Source organism: Trichechus manatus, unplaced genomic scaffold (assembly GCF_000243295.1).
Source record: "Trichechus manatus latirostris isolate Lorelei unplaced genomic scaffold, TriManLat1.0 scaffold00001, whole genome shotgun sequence".
Taxonomy (NCBI): domain Eukaryota; kingdom Metazoa; phylum Chordata; class Mammalia; order Sirenia; family Trichechidae; genus Trichechus; species Trichechus manatus.
The window spans coordinates 29905206-29922410 of NW_004443937.1; the positions used below are offsets into that span (position 1 = coordinate 29905206).

Here is a 17205-nt window from a genome sequence, read left to right on the forward strand (position 1 = left end):
AGTCCAGTCCAATCCCTGTCTGAAGAGTTGGCCTCGGAAATTGTTTTAGTTCTGGGCTGATAGAGAATCCAGGGGCCATGCTTTCCAGGATTCCTCCAGTCTCAGTCAGATCATTAAGTCTGGTCTTCTTACTAGAATTTGAGTTTTGCACCCCACCTTTCTCCTGCTCCATCCAGGACTTTCTGTTGTGTTCTCTGTCAGGGTGGTCATTGGTGGTAGCCGGGTACCATATTCTTCTGGTCTCAGGCTGATGAAGTCTCTGGTTTATGTGGCCCCTTCTGTCTCTTGGGCGAATACTTTCCTTGTGTCTTTGGTGTTCTTCATTTGCCTTTACTCCAGGTGGTTGGGACCAATTGAGGCATCTTAGATGGCCACTTGCAAGCTTTTAAGACCCCAGACGCCACTCGCCAAAGTAGGATGCAGAAGATTTTCATAATAAGCTTTGTTATGCCAATTGACCTAGATGTTTGTGGCAGCTGATATTGTCCAATCTCTCACTTGGAGTACATGAAACCCCGCCACCCCCCCAGCTCATGTGCTTTTCCAGGTGTCTTTGTGACATTTCACATCTAACGGCCTTAGCAGGCAAACAGCAGCCCTGCCTGTCCCCAGTTGTCTTCCATAGGTCTTCTTTGCATTCTACAGAGTGTTTGTCCACTTGCTTTTATCTCAAGAAAAACCCCAGGCACCTCCTGATGGTGAAAGCCCAGTAGGTGAATCCCACACAATGGACTGGACTCTGTTAAGGAAGGTAGAGGCACTTCTGGTGATCAGCAAAAGCAGTGGAAGTAGGATAGGGGTTAAATCTCAAGAAGGCATCCTGTCCATCAGTGAGCATTCTTAGCTCCACCATTATGAGTATCAAATCAATTAGGACAGATACACTGTCCAGACTTCCAGTTTACAGTTCCATTGACTCAATAATACACAACACAGAGTCTGCAAATGAAAAACAGTTTTAAAGTCTGTGTACCACCGCATCCTTTCATGAAGATAATAAAAGAATTTTGTTTTCTGTTTTAATCAGTTAAAAAAAATTAGTTGATTACCGTAAATTTTTTTAAAACTCTTCACAAATAAGCTAACATTGGTTTTTAAAACTTAAGATAAATTCATACTTATCATTTTTCCTTCTAAACATATTAGAAATATCAACCAGTAAGCAGACAAGGTCTTTTTAAGGCTGAGTTGTCATATTCCTGATAAGAGAGAACAGTCACACCCTACTAGCATATCTGGTTTTTGCATCAGGAAGTTGTCTCAAGCTAGCCAGAAGAAGATGTGTTGCTGGCATTTTGAAATATCCTTTTACTTTTTATTGGAAAATTTCAAACATCCGCAAAAGTAGACAGAATAGTATAATGAACTCTGCATGTACCCGTCACTCAGCCCCAATGATCATCAACCTGTGGCCAATCCTTCTCTGTCAACACCCCCATTCACCCCTTCCACCTCATATTATTTTATCATTTCAATTGGATTTTGACCAGCAGAATGTTATGTTTTATTTTTAAAGACTACCAGAATCCCTCAGTATTTATTATTTTCTCCCTTGCTTTTTACGTCTCAGAAAGAGAAAGGCACATGCTAAAATAAAAAGATCCTGCTAGATCTTTTATCCTCTTTCACAGCCTTCGTCTACTATATCCCCCTTTTCCTGGAACCCTAATTTCTAGACCAAAAAATACTTTCTGTAGGTAAAACTTGCTGCTTGCCACAACCTCATCCAAATGGCCTCTATTGCTAGGCCACAGTAGGGAGTCAGGGGTGACTTAACCATTTGGGATCCCAGGAAAGTGAGCTCTTTCTATCAAAATGAATTTTGTATCAGACAAACTTAGATTGTCTTTATTTTAAAATTACTACTTTGCGTGGGTGTCCTACTCTTTTAGGTAATTTCTCTTTCCTTAGAAGGTTAACACTTATCCATCAGGAGGAGCCTCCTTAGGTCTCTCTCAAGGCACTTGATGGTATAAGCAAACACCTCAAGTCCACCTTATCACTCATCCAGGTAGGGGAGAGGTACTTAATTGTTTTTAATGGATGGTTTGAGATCCTAGATCTTTCACTTTGTCTGTTTTTTTTTATTGTGGTACACATATAATAACAGAACATTTGCCATTTCAACATTTTTGACATGTACATTTCAGTGACATTAATTACATTTATCATATTGTGCATCCTTCACCACTATTCATTTTTAAATTATTTTACATCATTAACAGAAGCTCAGTGTCCCTAAACAATGAACTCACCCTTTCCCACTCCCTCCTGCCTCTGGTAACCACTAATGAACTTTGGTCTCTATGCACTTACCTATTCTAGATATTTTGTATAAGTGGGATCATGCAATATTTGTCCTTTTGTGACTGACTGACTTCACTCAGCATGATGTTTTTAAGGATCATCCATGTTGTAGCATGTATCAGGACTTCATTTCTCTTTATGACTGAATAATATTCCATTGTATGTATATGCCACATTTTGTTTATCCATTCACCTGCTGATGGACATTTAGGTTATTTCCACCTTTTGGCTATGGTGAATGGTACTGCAATGAATATTGCTATGTAAGTATTTATTTATATTTCCGCTTTCACTTCTTTTTGAGTATATACCTAGGAGTGGAATTACTGGATCATATAGTAATTCTATGTTTAGCTTTTTGAGGAAGTGTCAAATTGTTTTCCACAGTGGCTGTACTATTTTAAAATCCCACCAGCAATGGATGAGGGTTCCAGTTTCTCCAAGTCCTTGCCGACATTGTTGTTTTCCTCTTTTTTTTTTTTTTAAATCATAGACATCTTAGTAAGGATGAAGGAGTATCTTATTTTGGTTTTGATTTGCATTTCCCCAATAACTAGTGATGTTGAGCATCTTTTCATGTGCTTGTTGATCATTTGTATTTCTTCTTTGGTGAAATGTCTATTCAAGTCCTTTGCTCATTTTTGGTTTGAGTTGTCAGTCTTTTTGTTAAGTTGTAGGAGTACTTTATATATTCTGGATATTGAACCCTCATCTGATATGTGGTTGCCAAATATTTTCTCCCAGTCGGTAGGTTGTCTCTTGACTTTGTTGATAAAGTTCTATTCTGATGAACAGAAGTTTTTAATTTTGCTTAAGTCCCATTTGTCTTTTTTTTTTTTGGCTTATGCTTTGAGTGTTATATCTAATCCAAAGGATTACCTCTATATTTTCTTCTAAGAGTTTGTGGTTGTAGTTCTTACATTTAGGTCCTTGATTATTTTGAGTTAATTTTTGTATATGGTGTAAGGTACAGGTCCAGCTACATTCTTTTGCATGTGGAAATCTAGTTGTCCCAGCACCAGTTATTAAAGAGAGTATTCTTTCCCCATTGAATGGACTTGGCACCCTTGTTGAAAATCAACTGACCATGGATGTACAAGTTTCTGGACTCTCAAATCTATTTCATTCATCTATATATCTATCATCATACCAATACCAGACTGTTTTGATTACTGTAACTTTATAGTATGCTTTGAGTTTGGGAAGTGTAAGTCCTCCTACTTTATTCTTCTTTTTCAAGATTGCTTTGGCTATTTAGGGCCTGTAAAAATGGCAATGTGGTGGCAGACCTCCTCATCTAACTTCACAAGGGGGAGGAGAGAGGGCCAAGATCATCACCAGCGCAAGGCTGATTCCTGTGAGGTGGAGGTCGGACATACGTTCGTCCTCCAGCCTTTTTACCAATTCTGACACGAGCTATCCCTCCCACGGTACTCTCTATTTCTCTGCTGGGTTTGCTAATTCATTGCATTGGCCACTCAGAACTCACAGATCATACTCACAGTTATGGGGTTTATTAGGGAAGTAACAGGCTATAATTCAAGATCAGGATCAACTTGGAAGTAACAGGAACAACTCAGGATACAGTTCTTCAATCAGGACAGCTTCTCAGCCGTGCCCAAAGGCAGGCCTCTCTCGACTCTTGGCCCTTGGCTGTTGGTCTGGCCTCTGCCCTGCTCAGGCAGATGTTACAAAACTCTTTACCTCCACCAATAAGTGCCTGGAGGCACCCCACTCCACCAGGAAGCTTCCTGACTGAAGGCGCTCCACTCTCTTGCTCCATGAGTTGGCATGCCCATTTTAGCCACCTCACTCCATGGGCCTAGAAGCCTACCATATCATCTCATGCCAGTCTCCTGGTTTTTCTGCTGCTGCTTCTCTACCACTAGACTCTGCCGTGCATGCTGCTGCTTCTTGCCATCTCTGGTGTTACAGCTCTCTTTGTCTCCTGGGTCTAGGAGGTTCTCAGCACAGGGACCCTGGGTTCAAAGGATGTGCTCCACTCCTGGCTCTTCTTGATGGTAGTGAGGTCCCCCTCTCTGCTTTTGGGATTGACTCCCTTTAAGCCTGGTAGAGTGGCAAAACAAACCAATTCCCTCATTAAGTTTCCATATACCTTATTTACATGGTCCCACCACTACAAGGGTTCCATGCACCTTATTTGCATTATTAGCAGACTGTGCAGTCTGCTTGGTGGGCCACAAACACCTTATCTGCATAGTCCTACCCAGTCATTTTGTGGGTGTCACAAGACCATGGCTACAAGGGCCATATTAAGTAATTCACTGCACCACATGGCCCCATGCAGTTCCATATAAATTTGAGGATTGGCTTTTCTATTTTGCAAAGAAGGCTGTTGGACTTTTGATAGGGCTTGCATTGACTCTGTAGATTGCTTTGGATAGTATTGCCATCTTAACAATATTAAGTCTTCCAGTCCATGAAAATGGAACACCCTTCCATTTATTTAGGTCCTCTTGAATTTCTTCCAGTAATGATTTATAGTTTCCAGTTTACAAGTCTCTCATTTCCTTGGTTAAATTTATTCCTAGGTATTTTACCCCTTTAGCTGCTATTGTAAATGGAATTGTTTCTTTAATTTCCTTTTCAGAATGCTCATTGCTGATGTATAGAATTCCAGTGGATCTTTGTGTGTTGAACTTGTGCCCTGCCACTTTGCTGAGTTCATTTATTAGCTCTCATAGCTTTCTTGTGGATTCTATGGGGTTCTTTCTATACAGGATCATGTCATTTGTGAAAAGAGAGATTTTTACTTCTTCTTTCCTGATTTGGACATCTTTTTTTTTTTTAAATTTTATTTATTTATTTTATTTTCCTTGCCTGATTGCTCTTTCTAGGACTTCCAGTACAGTATTGAATAATAGTGGTGAGAGCAGGCATACTTGTCCCTGATCTTAAGGGGAAAGCTTTCAGTCTTTCTCCATTGATTATGATTTTAGCTGTGGATTTTTCATAAATGTGCTTTATCATATCGAGGAATTTCCCTTCTATTCCTAGCTTGTTGAGTGTTTTTCTCATGAAATTTGGATTTTGTCAAATGCTTTCCCTGTGTCAGTTGAGGTGATCATGTGATTCTTTTCCTTTGTTCTGTTAATGTGGTGTATGTATTACATTGATCAGTTTTCTAATGATGAACCACCTTGCATTTCTGGGATAAATACCACTTAATTGTGGTGAATCTTTTACATATGTATTTTTATTCGGTTTAGTGGTATTTTGTTGAAGATGATTGCATCTACATTCATAAGGGATATTGGTCTGTAGCTTTATTTTCTTGTGGCATCTTTGGCTTTGGTATCAGGGTGATGCTGACTTCATAGAATGAGTTAAGAAGCATACCCTCCTCTTCTGTTTTTGGAAAAGTTTGAAAAGGATTGGGGTCACTTCTATAAATGTTTGGTAGAACTCTTTAGTGAAGTCACCTGGTCTAGGACTTTTCTTTTTTGGGATAATTTTTGATTGCTGATTCAGTCGTGTCACTTGCTACAGTTTTGTTGAGATCTTGTGGTTCTTTTTGAGCCAATATATGAAATTTATGTGTTTTTAGAAATTTGTCTGTTTTATCTAGGTTATCTAATTTGTTGGCATACAAATGTTTGTAATTTTCTCTACTGATTCTTTTTATTTCTGTAGGATCAGTTGTAGTGTCTCTCTTTCATTTCTATTTTTAGGTAACTGCATCCTATCTCATTTTTATTGTCAGTTTAACTGAAGGTTTGTCGATTTTATTGATCTTTTCAAAAAAAAACACTTTTAGTTTCATTGATTTTTCTCTGTTGTTTTTCTGTTCTCTACTTCATTTATCTCTGTTCTGATCTTTGTTATTGCCTTCCTTCTTGCTTCCCAAACCAAGCTTTGGGCTTGGTTTGCTCTTATTTTTCTAGTTCCTCAAGTTACAAAGTTAGGTTATTGATTTGATATCTTTCTTCTTTTTTAAATGTAGATGCTTACTGCTGTAAATTTCCCTCTGAGCACTATCTTTGCTGCATCTCATAAATTTTGGTGTGTTGTGTGTACATTTTCATTTAACTGTAAGTATTTTCTAATTTCTCTGTGGATATCTTCCTTGACCCATTGGTTGTTTAATAGTTCGTTGTTTAATTTCGACATATTTGTGTATTTTCCAATTTTTTTTAGATTTTAATTTCTAATTTTACCCTATTGTAGTCGCAGACACTACTTTGTACTATTTCAGTCTTTTTAAATTTATTGAGACTGCCTTAGTCATCTAACGTGGTCTATCCTGGAGAATGTTCCATGTGCACTGGAGAAGAATGTATACCATGACGTTGTTGAGTGGAGTGTTCTATATATGCCTGTTAGGTCTAGTTGACTTACAGTATCTTTCAGGTCTTCTATGTCTTTATTGATCTTCTTTCTAGATATTCTGTCCATTATTGAAAGTGGTATATTGGAGTCCCCAACTACTATCATAGAACTGTCCTTTCTCCCTTCAATTCTGTCAGTGTTTGCTTTATATATGTTGGGGCTCTGATGTTAGTTGCATATATATTTAGAATTGTTATAGCTTCTTGATGAGTTGACCCTTTTATCATTATAAAATGTTCTTCTATGTCTCTTACAACAGATTTTTACTTAAAGTGTATTTTATCTGATATTAAAATCACCATCCCAGATCTCTTTTGGCTACTGTTTGCATGGAATATGTTTTTCATCCTTTTGCTTTCAACTTATTCGTGTCTTTGGGCCTAAAATTTGTCTCTTGTAGACAACATATATTTGTATCATTTTTTATAGCCATTCTGCATTTTTATTGACATATTTAGACCATTTACATTCACTGTAATTACTGATAAGGAAAGACCTGCTTTTGTCATTTTATTATATGTTTTTTGTGTGCTTTAAACCTTCTTTGTCCCACGTTTAATACTACTAACTTTTGTGTTTTGTTGATTTTTTGTAGTGAACCATTTTGAGTCCTTCATCCTTTCCTTTGTGTGTATATTTTTAGATATTTTCTTTGTGGTTGCCATCAGGATTACATTTAACGTCTCACATCAGTAACAACCTGGTTTAAAGCGATACCAACTTCAGTAACACAAAAGAACTCTATACCTATACCTTTCCTCTCCGCTTATTTTATTGCTACTGTCTGTTACGTGCTTGTACTTCATGTGCCCTGTAACATAAATTTATACTTACTTTTATAAAGCATGAAAGACATAACAACTAGAATTACCAGACAAAAAAATACTTCAAAACTTGCCCTTATACTTGCCCAAACAATTACCTTTAATGGAGATATATGTGTGCGTGTGTGTGCGTGTGCGCGCACGCGTATATGGCTTCAAGTTACTGTCTAGTGTCCTTTCTACCCAACTGCAGGACTCCCTTTAGCATTTCTTGTAGGACAGATCTAGTGATTACGAACTCACTCAGCTTTTTCTTTTTTTTTTTTTTTAATATTCTTAATTTCACCGTCATTCTTGAAGGACAGTTTTACTAGATATGGTATTCTTGGTTGACAGTTCTTTTCTTTCAGCACTTTAAGTATATCGTTCCGTTGCCTTCTGGCCTCCAAGATTTCTGAGAGATCAACACTTAATCTTATTGGATATCCTTTGTATATGACTACTTGCTTCTCTCTTGCTTCTTTCAGGATTCTGTGTTTATCTTTAGTTTTTGAGAACTTGATTATAATGTGTCTCGGAGTGTATTTCTTTGCCTGTATCCTACTTGGAGTTTTGTTGAGCTTCTTGGATTTGTAGATTCATGTCCTTTGTCAGATTTGAAAATTTTTCTGCATCATTTCTTTATTCTCTCTGACCCTTTTTCTCTCTCCTCTCCTGTGATTCAGATGATGTATATGTTGGTTTATTTGATGGTGTCTCACATTTCCATTAGGTTCTTGTTGCTCCACAGTCTCTATAATTTAAATTAACTTTATTCTATAGATCATTAATTCTTTCTTCTGCTAGCTCAAATCTGTTTTTCAATCCTTTCAATGAGCTTTTCATTTCAATTATTGTGTCCTTCAGTTCCAGTGTTTTTATTTAGCGTCTGTCTCTTTATATATTCTCATTTTATTCATGCATTGTTTTTTCCTGATTTCCTTTAGTTGTTTGAGCTTGTTTAATAGTGTTGTATTCTGTGCTTCCAATCTGTTTAATATTTGAGTTTTCCATAAATACAATTTCTTGCCCTCATCTTGTTTTTTGAATGAGCCATCCTTTCCTGTTTCTTTGTGTGTCTTGTTATTTTTTGTTGAAGCCAGTATGTGAGACTAGGTGATAGTTTTCTCAATTCGCTTGAGTATGCAGTGCTTTCAACAACAATAATTTCTGCAAGAAACACTTAAATGGACAGTCTTCAGACTGGCCACATCAAGGTTTCAGTTTTCCAGCAGCTCCCAGACAGATCCAAAAACACTCACTAATCAGCCCACCCTCAGGGTGGCACAGCCTTTAGTCTCTGGGTTGCCACTCCCTGCTCTGCCCTGTGAGAGCTCCTTTAGTGGCTTCCAAACCATTTGGAAAATACACATTGAATAGACCGTTTTCAGGTGGGAGTAGCCTTTGATCCTTGGTTACCACTCCCTCCCTCGCTCTGTGAAGGCTCTGAGTCCTGCTGGATTGCAGTTTCAGTCTTTTAGGCTGCCTTCAGACTGATCACAATATATTTCCTGAGCGATCTGCTGGCAAGATCTGTTTATTTCAGAGCCATAGATCAGGGCCCTTCCCAGTGCACAGGAGAGCCATGTGTTGGCTGATGGTGTGGAAGTGGCTACAGGACTATTGCAGCTAGCTGTCTATTGCACCAGGAGAGGAAGGGTGGAATACCCTGAACAGTCCACCCAGGGAGATTGCTATTTGTTTTGGAGGCAGAGACTGGGGCCCTTCCCAGTTCACAGGAGAGCTGTGTGTTGACTAGTGGTGTGGGAGCAGCTTTGGAGCTTTTCGTGCCATCCTCTGCTGTGCTGGGAGAGGAAAGGGAGGAGACACTGGAAGAAGCACTTTTCCTACCATATTATTTATCCTTGTCTTTATTCACTTTGAAGTTCCTTGCTACAGTTCTTTGCCCACCATTTCAGAGTTCTTACAGGGCAGGATGTGGGATTCTAGTTGATTTTCTTGGTGTTCTTGTGGGGGAGGGTCAGGATCTTAGATCTGCTCATGCCACATCTTCCCAGAATTCTCACTTTATTTACTGAGATCTAAATACATTGGTGTATGGAAGTTTGACTATGTGTGCAAGATCCTGAAACCTGAGCCCTTTTCTTTTTCTGCTGTTTCAGTTTCTGCAGGACATCTTAGATACGCTCTTTGTGATTTTGGATGATAATACAGAGAAATACGGCCTGCTGGTTTTTCAGTCTCTGGTAAGACTCACCCTTCCTGACTTTTCATTGTTTCTTAATTATTCCTGTCACGTACTTCAAAAAATCTAAGGGAAGCAGTTTATTAGAGTGAGTCAACACAAGGTGTAGATATTTCCAGTGGAAAAGGGACTGAGGAATGTCACCCAACAAAGACCAACCAACTAACCTACCAGGCATACCCCTACAAGGTCAAACTTGAAGAATTCACTGTGGTCAGCTCTGGATCTTGGCTTTGCAGTCCGGGATACTCAGCCTCATCAGTATTTCAGGGTTTCCTGGCTCCTACTTACAAAGTAGGATATAACCATAAGGAAAAGCAGAGGCTCACTTGTGCTAGTCTAAGCATCACATTCTGTCCCTTTATGCTCTGTTTAGGAAGCAGACTCCCAGCTTAATAAGACTAGATAGTGATTTGAATGTTTAGTGCATTTTGCTTGATACATTCAGTCCTATAGGAGATCTGTATATCTGAGGAAAACCAGATACTCCAGTCTACCCGATAGATGGAGGGAAGAAGTGAGAGCTGGAATGGGCACTTGCATTAGTTTGCCCCTCTGACTATCCTTATTCCTTGCTTCTCTGGCTGGCCAGCCCTATTTTTGAAGGGTGAAGCCATTTGTGAAGAGGATCAGGATTTGATTTGGATCACAGGAGAATCTTTTTTCTCTCTTTTCCACGTTGTTGGGAAACTTAATGTTTGTGCCACCTACACAGGTATTATTTTGTCTTCCCTTTTCTGTATTGTATCACCCAGCATTATTAGGAAGGGAGAGGCTCAGAGTAACACAGGCACAGACTTATGAGCTCCTGGTCTGGGTTGGGGAATTGGAATAGTAGGAAGAGAACAGACAAGACAGAAATACCAACACAGAATGGAGACCTTGAGTTCACTACCTATGGAAACACTAGAGAAAACACTGACAGTTTACCACTCTTTGAAGAAGCTAGAGCTTCTGTTTCCTGCATATGATAGGTCTGAGGCTTCCAGTGAACCCTGGTGGCCTGCCCCCATCTCTTGTAGGTATTCATCATCAACCTGCTCCGAGACATCAAGTATTTCCACTTCCGGCCTGTGATGGACACATACATCCAGAAGCACTTTGCTGGAGCCCTAGCATACAAGTAAGTTGCATTTCACATCATGAGGCCCTGTGTTTGAACAGAGATATAGGCTTAAACCAAGTTCAGCTGCAACCAGTTAGGTAACATTTCAAATCAAAGTTTACTCTAGAGTTGCCATACTTCTAAGAAATGGTGGCAAAGCTTCTAAAAATAAGTCTTACTTTTTTGCATGAGAAACATATGAATAGCTAAATATAGTACCCCAAAATAAATGTCACAGAAAATAAAAGGATAGTCCATAAAAAAGATAATATAGATAGTAAGAAAATACGGGAAACACTCGTAGGTTATCTAAGACAATTAAATCAGTAAGAAATCACCATTTTCTTCTATGGAAATAGCACCATTTTTTAAAACATAAATAAAATCCAAAAGTGGTAAGGCTGTGGAACTCTTATGCTTTGATGTCACTTTGGAGAGCAGGCACTGTGCCATGTGCTTTACATGTGTCATCTCATTAGTATTCATGATAACTTTGAGATAGTATTATTATTTCCTCTGTATTTTAAATGAAGAAAATGAGGCACAGAGGGATTAAATAACTTGTCCAAGGACACAGAGCAAGAAACTGATAGGTCTCAGTTGTAAATCATGCTCTGTGATCAGGGCCTAAATTCCTGATCACTGTGTTCCATTGCCATGTAAATATGAAGACCTTCTGACCGAGTAATCCTCATTCCACTCAGGTAAGTTGGTCCTAAGGAAATAGGATAGATGAGGAAGTTGGGGCATGGGGGACTATACATCTTTATTCAGAGGCTGCTCTTTGCTCTTCATTGTTATAGGTTCTGTAGATATAACAATTTAAAACAAAACAAAAATATGTATGAAAAGTCTTTAGCAAACTTTACAGTAATCAAAGAAGAAATGTGTGTCAGGGGGTTGGAGGAGGTTGTAATTGCTGATCAAAATGTGGCAACTCTTTAGAGACAAAGGATGTTATCTAGTCTCAGATGATATGAAGGTTTCATGGCTCTAATAGAATCATCACTCCACTGTAGCTCATCAGCAAGAGATTATTTCCTATATGGCTAATACAGGAATACAAACATTTTAGGCTGCATTGATTTTGGATTAAAGTGGAGTTTCTGAAACAGTACTCTTTCCCAGGGAACTCATCCGCTGTTTGAAGTGGTACATGGACTGCTCAGCAGAGCTGATTCGACAGGAGCACATTCAGGAAGCCATGCGGGTAACGTACTGAGCTCACCATACATAAGGGACCACTCCTGCAGTTATGTGTGAGTAATATCAACATCATATGTGCAGGACAAGTGTAGATATCCCAGTAAGCTGGCCTGTTTTCAGGAATGACCACCTTAATCCACATTATTCCCCTTCCTTTGCCTTGATTTTGCCCCAGAAGGCCTTTATTCCTGGTAATTTTGTCATAAAGCAGGATGATAAGCACACGGCTCTTGGCCATTCTCCCCTGGTTGATTTTTACCATTAGTGTCAGTCCTCCCTTCCATTAGCTAAAGTCTCATAACTTCATCTAAACTGTATACCAGTCAGTGGTAACAGTGACTACATTTAAAATCTTCCGAATACTTTTTCTTTCTTCAGTAGTTACTATAGAGTCTTCTTTAGAACTGTGTTTAGTAAAAAGGGGTCATTGGATGCGCTGTGTGTTGATATGTTGAGAAGAAGAGAATCTCAAAAGTTTGGTCTTGGGAGGATTCTGAGGTCCTTTGTGGTTGGGTCATCCGCAGTCAGGTCATCCACGGGTGGGACCATAGACACCACCCCTGCTTGGGCTGTTTCCATGACAAGGCAGCCTGTTACATTGCTAGGCAGTTCCAGTTGACAAGGGGCTATTCTCATGGCAAGTTAACTCCACCTTCTGGTAACTTCTATGACTACTGCTTTTGCTGTCTGGAACCACCTATGAGAAAGTTGATCCCTCTTTTGCTCTACAGTTCTGCAGATAGCCATTTGAAGAAAGCTGTTATGTCCTCTAGGAACTCATTTAAAGCAAGTCCATGCTTTCTCTCTTTCTGTTCCTATCTTCTCTTGTACTTGAGTTGTTTTTTTCTTAGTTGTTTTTTAACCAGCTTTTTTCCACCCTTTCCAGTTACCAATAAAAGTAGAATGGTAGTAGAGTACTTCTGCTTTTTCTGTGTCCTCATTTAATATCACATCATCTGCTCTAAGTACTGGGCCTATATTTTTGTTTTTTTTTTGTCCCCGTGGTAACAGGTGTTACAGATATTTCCCTAAGTATTATCAGATTGAAGGGACAAAATAAAATTGTAAGTCAGTGTTTCCCATGCCTTTTCTCTGTACATTCTGTATATATCTAAGTCCACAAGTATCATTACTGTCTTCCTTCATACAGTACATGTCTACTGAGGAGTCAGCCTCTGCACTGGGTGCTAAGATGCAAAGATGAGTGATACCAGCCCATCCCCTTGAAGAAAACATCCCCAGTGTCCTAAGGGGAGGCAGACACACAAAGAAAGATGTAGAGCAGTGTAATGGGTGTGCTGTGAGGGCAGGGTCTGGGTTCTATTATTCTGTGAACCCCAGTACCTGTAAGGTGCCTAGCACAATATTTGAGAGAATAAAAGTTGAGTTAAATGCAATAAATTCTGTGTTATCTCATAAATTAATTGTTTAAGGATACTGGAAAAGGCATCACAAAGGAAGTTATTTTCCTCTAAGAATGACTCATTCAGTCATTCAGTTATTCAATATTGCTTGATACCTGTCATGCATAGGACACCATATTAGCCACTGGAAATTTAACAGGAACCCAGGTAGAAAAAGTTGGGTCTTCGTAACACTTTCATTAAAGTAATAAAGACAGTAAGCACATAAAACAGATAAAACACAAGGTCAGTAAAGAACTTGATGAGTACTATGAAGTTAATAAACAGGGTCATGGGATAGACTAGCTAGGATTGAGGGGATTATGTCAGATGAACTACTTAGGGAAGGCCTCACTGATGAAATTACCTCTGAGCTAGAATCAATGTGAAGAACTGGGGACTAGCTATTCAGGCAGAGAAAAACGCATGTTTAGAATTTGGTTGGGCCCAGATATTGGACTTACTAGACAAATACTTTAAAACAAGTGTATTAAATATGCTCAAAGAGCTAAAGGGAGTCAGGAAAATGGTGTATGATTAAAATGAAAATATCAATAAAGCAACAGAAATAATAAAAACAAACTAAACAGAAATTATGGAGCTGAAAATTACAATAACAGAAATAAAAATTTCACTAGAGGGGTTACACAGCAGATTTGAGCAGGCAGAAGAATCAGCAAATTTGAAGATAGGAAAATAGAAATTATCCAGTCAAAGAAGCAAAAAGAAAAAAAAAAGATGGAAGAAAACTAAACAGAGCCTAAATTGTTGGGAAACAGTCAAGTGGACCAAAATACGCATAATGGAATCCCAGAAGAAGAGAGAGAGAGAGAAAGGGGCTATTATGGATTTAATTATGTCCCCCAAAATATGTATTTGAATGCTAACCCCAATGCCTGTGGATGTAATTCCATTTGGAATATGGTTTTCTTTATTATGTTAATGAGACAATGTCAGTGTAGGGTGTGTCTTAAACCTAATCACTTTTGAGATTTAAAAAGAGTAGTTTAGACATAGAGACGAGTAAGGACAAATGGAGGAAGATAGATGCCACATGAAGATCATCAAGGAACCAAGGAATAGAAGTGAAAGAGACAAAGATCTTCTCCCAGAGCCATTTGAGAGAGTCTTCCCCTAGAGCTGGAGCCCTGAATTTGGACTTCTAGCCTCCTACACGGTGAGAAAATAAATTTCTATTCACTAAAGCCACCCGTTTATGGTATTTCTGTTACAGCAGCACTGAGAAACTAGGTGCAGAAAGAGTATTTGAAGAAATAATGGCTGAAAACTCCCCAAATTTAATGAAAGACATAGAATCTAGAAATCCAAGAAGCTAATTGAACTTCCAGTAGGATAAACTCCCACACCAAGACACATTATAATCAAACTGTCAAAAGACAAGCACAAAGAGAATCTTGAAGGTGGCAAGAGAGAAGCTACTTCTCATGTACAAGAGATCCTCATTAAGAGTAACAGATGACTTTTCATCAGAAACCACGGAGGCCAGAAGGCATTGGGATGACATCTTTAAAGTGCTGAAAGAAAAAAACTGTCAACATGAATTCTGTATCCAGCAACACTGTGCTTCAAAAATGAGAGTAAGACATTTCCAAATAAACAAAAGCTGAGTGAATCGGTTACCTACCCTACGAGAAATGTTAAAGGGAGTCCTTCAGGTTGAAAGAAAAGGACACTGGACAGTCACTCTCGAAGCTGTATTAAGAAATAAAGGTCTTTGTGTAAAGGTAACTATATGGGCAAACATAAAATCCAGTATTATTGTATTTTTGGTTTGTAACTTGCTTTTTATTTCCTACATGATTTAAAGGACAAATGCATAAAAATAATTATATACCTATGTTATTGGGCACCCAAGGCATAAAGATGTAATTTTTGACAAAAATAAAGGTGGGGGGAATGGAGCTATATAGGAGCACAGCTTTTGTATGCTATCGCAGCTAAAATGGTATCAGTTGAAACTAGATCATTATAAATTTAGGATATTTAGGATATATAATCCCCATAGTAATCACAAAGGAAATATCTTTAAAAATTACACAAAAGGAAATCAAATAGTTCACTACAAAAAAATCAACTAACCACAAAAGAAGGCAGTATTGGAGGAAATGAGGGGAAAAAAAGGTATAAGACATACAGAAAACAAATAGCAAAATTGCAGAAGTAAGTTCTATCTTATCAGTAATTACTTTAAATGTGAATGGATTAAACTCTACTCAAAAGGCAGAGATTGGCAGAATAGGTAAAAAAAAAAAAAAAAGAGAGAGACCCCAGCTATATGCTGTCTACAAGACTCACTTTAGATCCCAAAAAATGTGAATAGGTTGAGAGTGGAAGCATGGAAAAAGATATTTCATGCAAATAGTAACCAAAAGAGAGGTTGGTGGCTATACTAATATCAGACAGTGCTGCTATAACAGAAATACCACAAGTGGATGGCTTTAACCAACAGAACTTTATTCTCTCACAGTCTAGGAGGCTAGAGTTTTGAATTCAGGATGCCAGCTCTGGGGGAAGGCTTTCTGTCTCTGTCAGCTCTGGGGGAAGGTCCTTGTCATCAATCTTCCCCTGGTCTAGGAGCTTCTTAGTGCAGGGACCCCAGGTCCAAAGGATGCACTCTGCTCCCGGCACTTCTTTCTTGGTGGTATGAGGTCCCTTCTCTCTGCTTGCTTCTCTCTTCTTTTATCTCTTGTAAAGTAATAGGTGATGCATGCCACACCCCAGGGAAATTCCCCTTAAATCGAATCAGGGCTGTGACCTGAGTAAGGGTGTTGCATCCCACCTGTCATGGATTGAATTATGTCCCCCCCCCCAAAAAAATATGTGTATCAGTTGGCTAGGCTATGATTCCCAGTATTGTGTGATTGTCCACCATTTTGTCATCTGATGTGATTTTCCTATGTGTTGGTAAATCCTACCTCTATGATGTTAGTGAGGTGGGATAGGTGGCAGTTATTTTAATGAGGCAGGACTCAGTCTACAAGATTGGGTTGAGTCTTGAGCCAATCTCTTTTGAGATATAAAAGAGAGAAGCGAGCAGAGAGACGGGGACCTCATACCACCAGGAAAGCAGCACCAGGAGCAGAGTGTGTCCTTTGGACCCAGGGATTCCTGCATGGAGAAGCTCCTAGTCCAGGGGAAGATTGATGACAACCTCCAGAGCCAACAGAGAAAGCCTTCCCCCTGGAGCTAACGCCCTGAATTTGGACTTTCAGCCTACTAGACTGTGAGAGAATAAACTTCTGTTTGTTAAGGCCATCCACTTGTGGTATTTCTGTTACAGCAGCCGTAGATGACTAAGCCACCACCCTAATCCTCTTTTAACATAACCCATCTTATCTCATTAACCACGGACAGAGATTAGGATTTACAACACATAGGAAAATCACATCAGATCACAAAATTGTGGACAACCACACAATACTGGGAATCATGGCCTAGCCAGGCTGATACACATTTTTGGGGGGCACAATTTAATCCATAACAGACTTTAAGTCAGAAGATGTTATGATAGACTACCCATTGCCATCGAGTCAATTCCAATTCATAATGAACCTATAAGATAGAATAGAACTGCCTGATAGGGTTTCCAAGGCTGTAATCTTTATGGAAGCAGACTGCTGCATCTTTCTCCCACAGAGTGGCTGGTGGGTTCAAATTGCCAACCTTTTGGTTAGCAGCCAACCTGCTTAACCACTGCACCACCAGGCCTCCCTACAATAGACAAAGAAGGGCATTATATAATGGTAAGAGGTTCAGTTCATCAAGGAGACACAACAATTACATATACACCAAACAGCAGAACCA

The 17205-nt window shown here is 39.0% G+C and overlaps 1 protein-coding gene across 1 annotated transcript in view; it reads left to right on the forward strand.

Moving 5' to 3' along the window:
* Positions 1-17205, forward strand: part of DOCK3 (dedicator of cytokinesis 3) — a 450742-nt gene that overhangs the window by 346684 nt on the left and 86853 nt on the right. The window contains exons 20-22 of the mRNA XM_004368733.1: positions 9584-9667; positions 10689-10789; positions 11900-11981. Of these exons, the coding sequence (XP_004368790.1) occupies positions 9584-9667; positions 10689-10789; positions 11900-11981 (267 nt within the window). The remainder of the gene's footprint in view (positions 1-9583; positions 9668-10688; positions 10790-11899; positions 11982-17205) is intronic.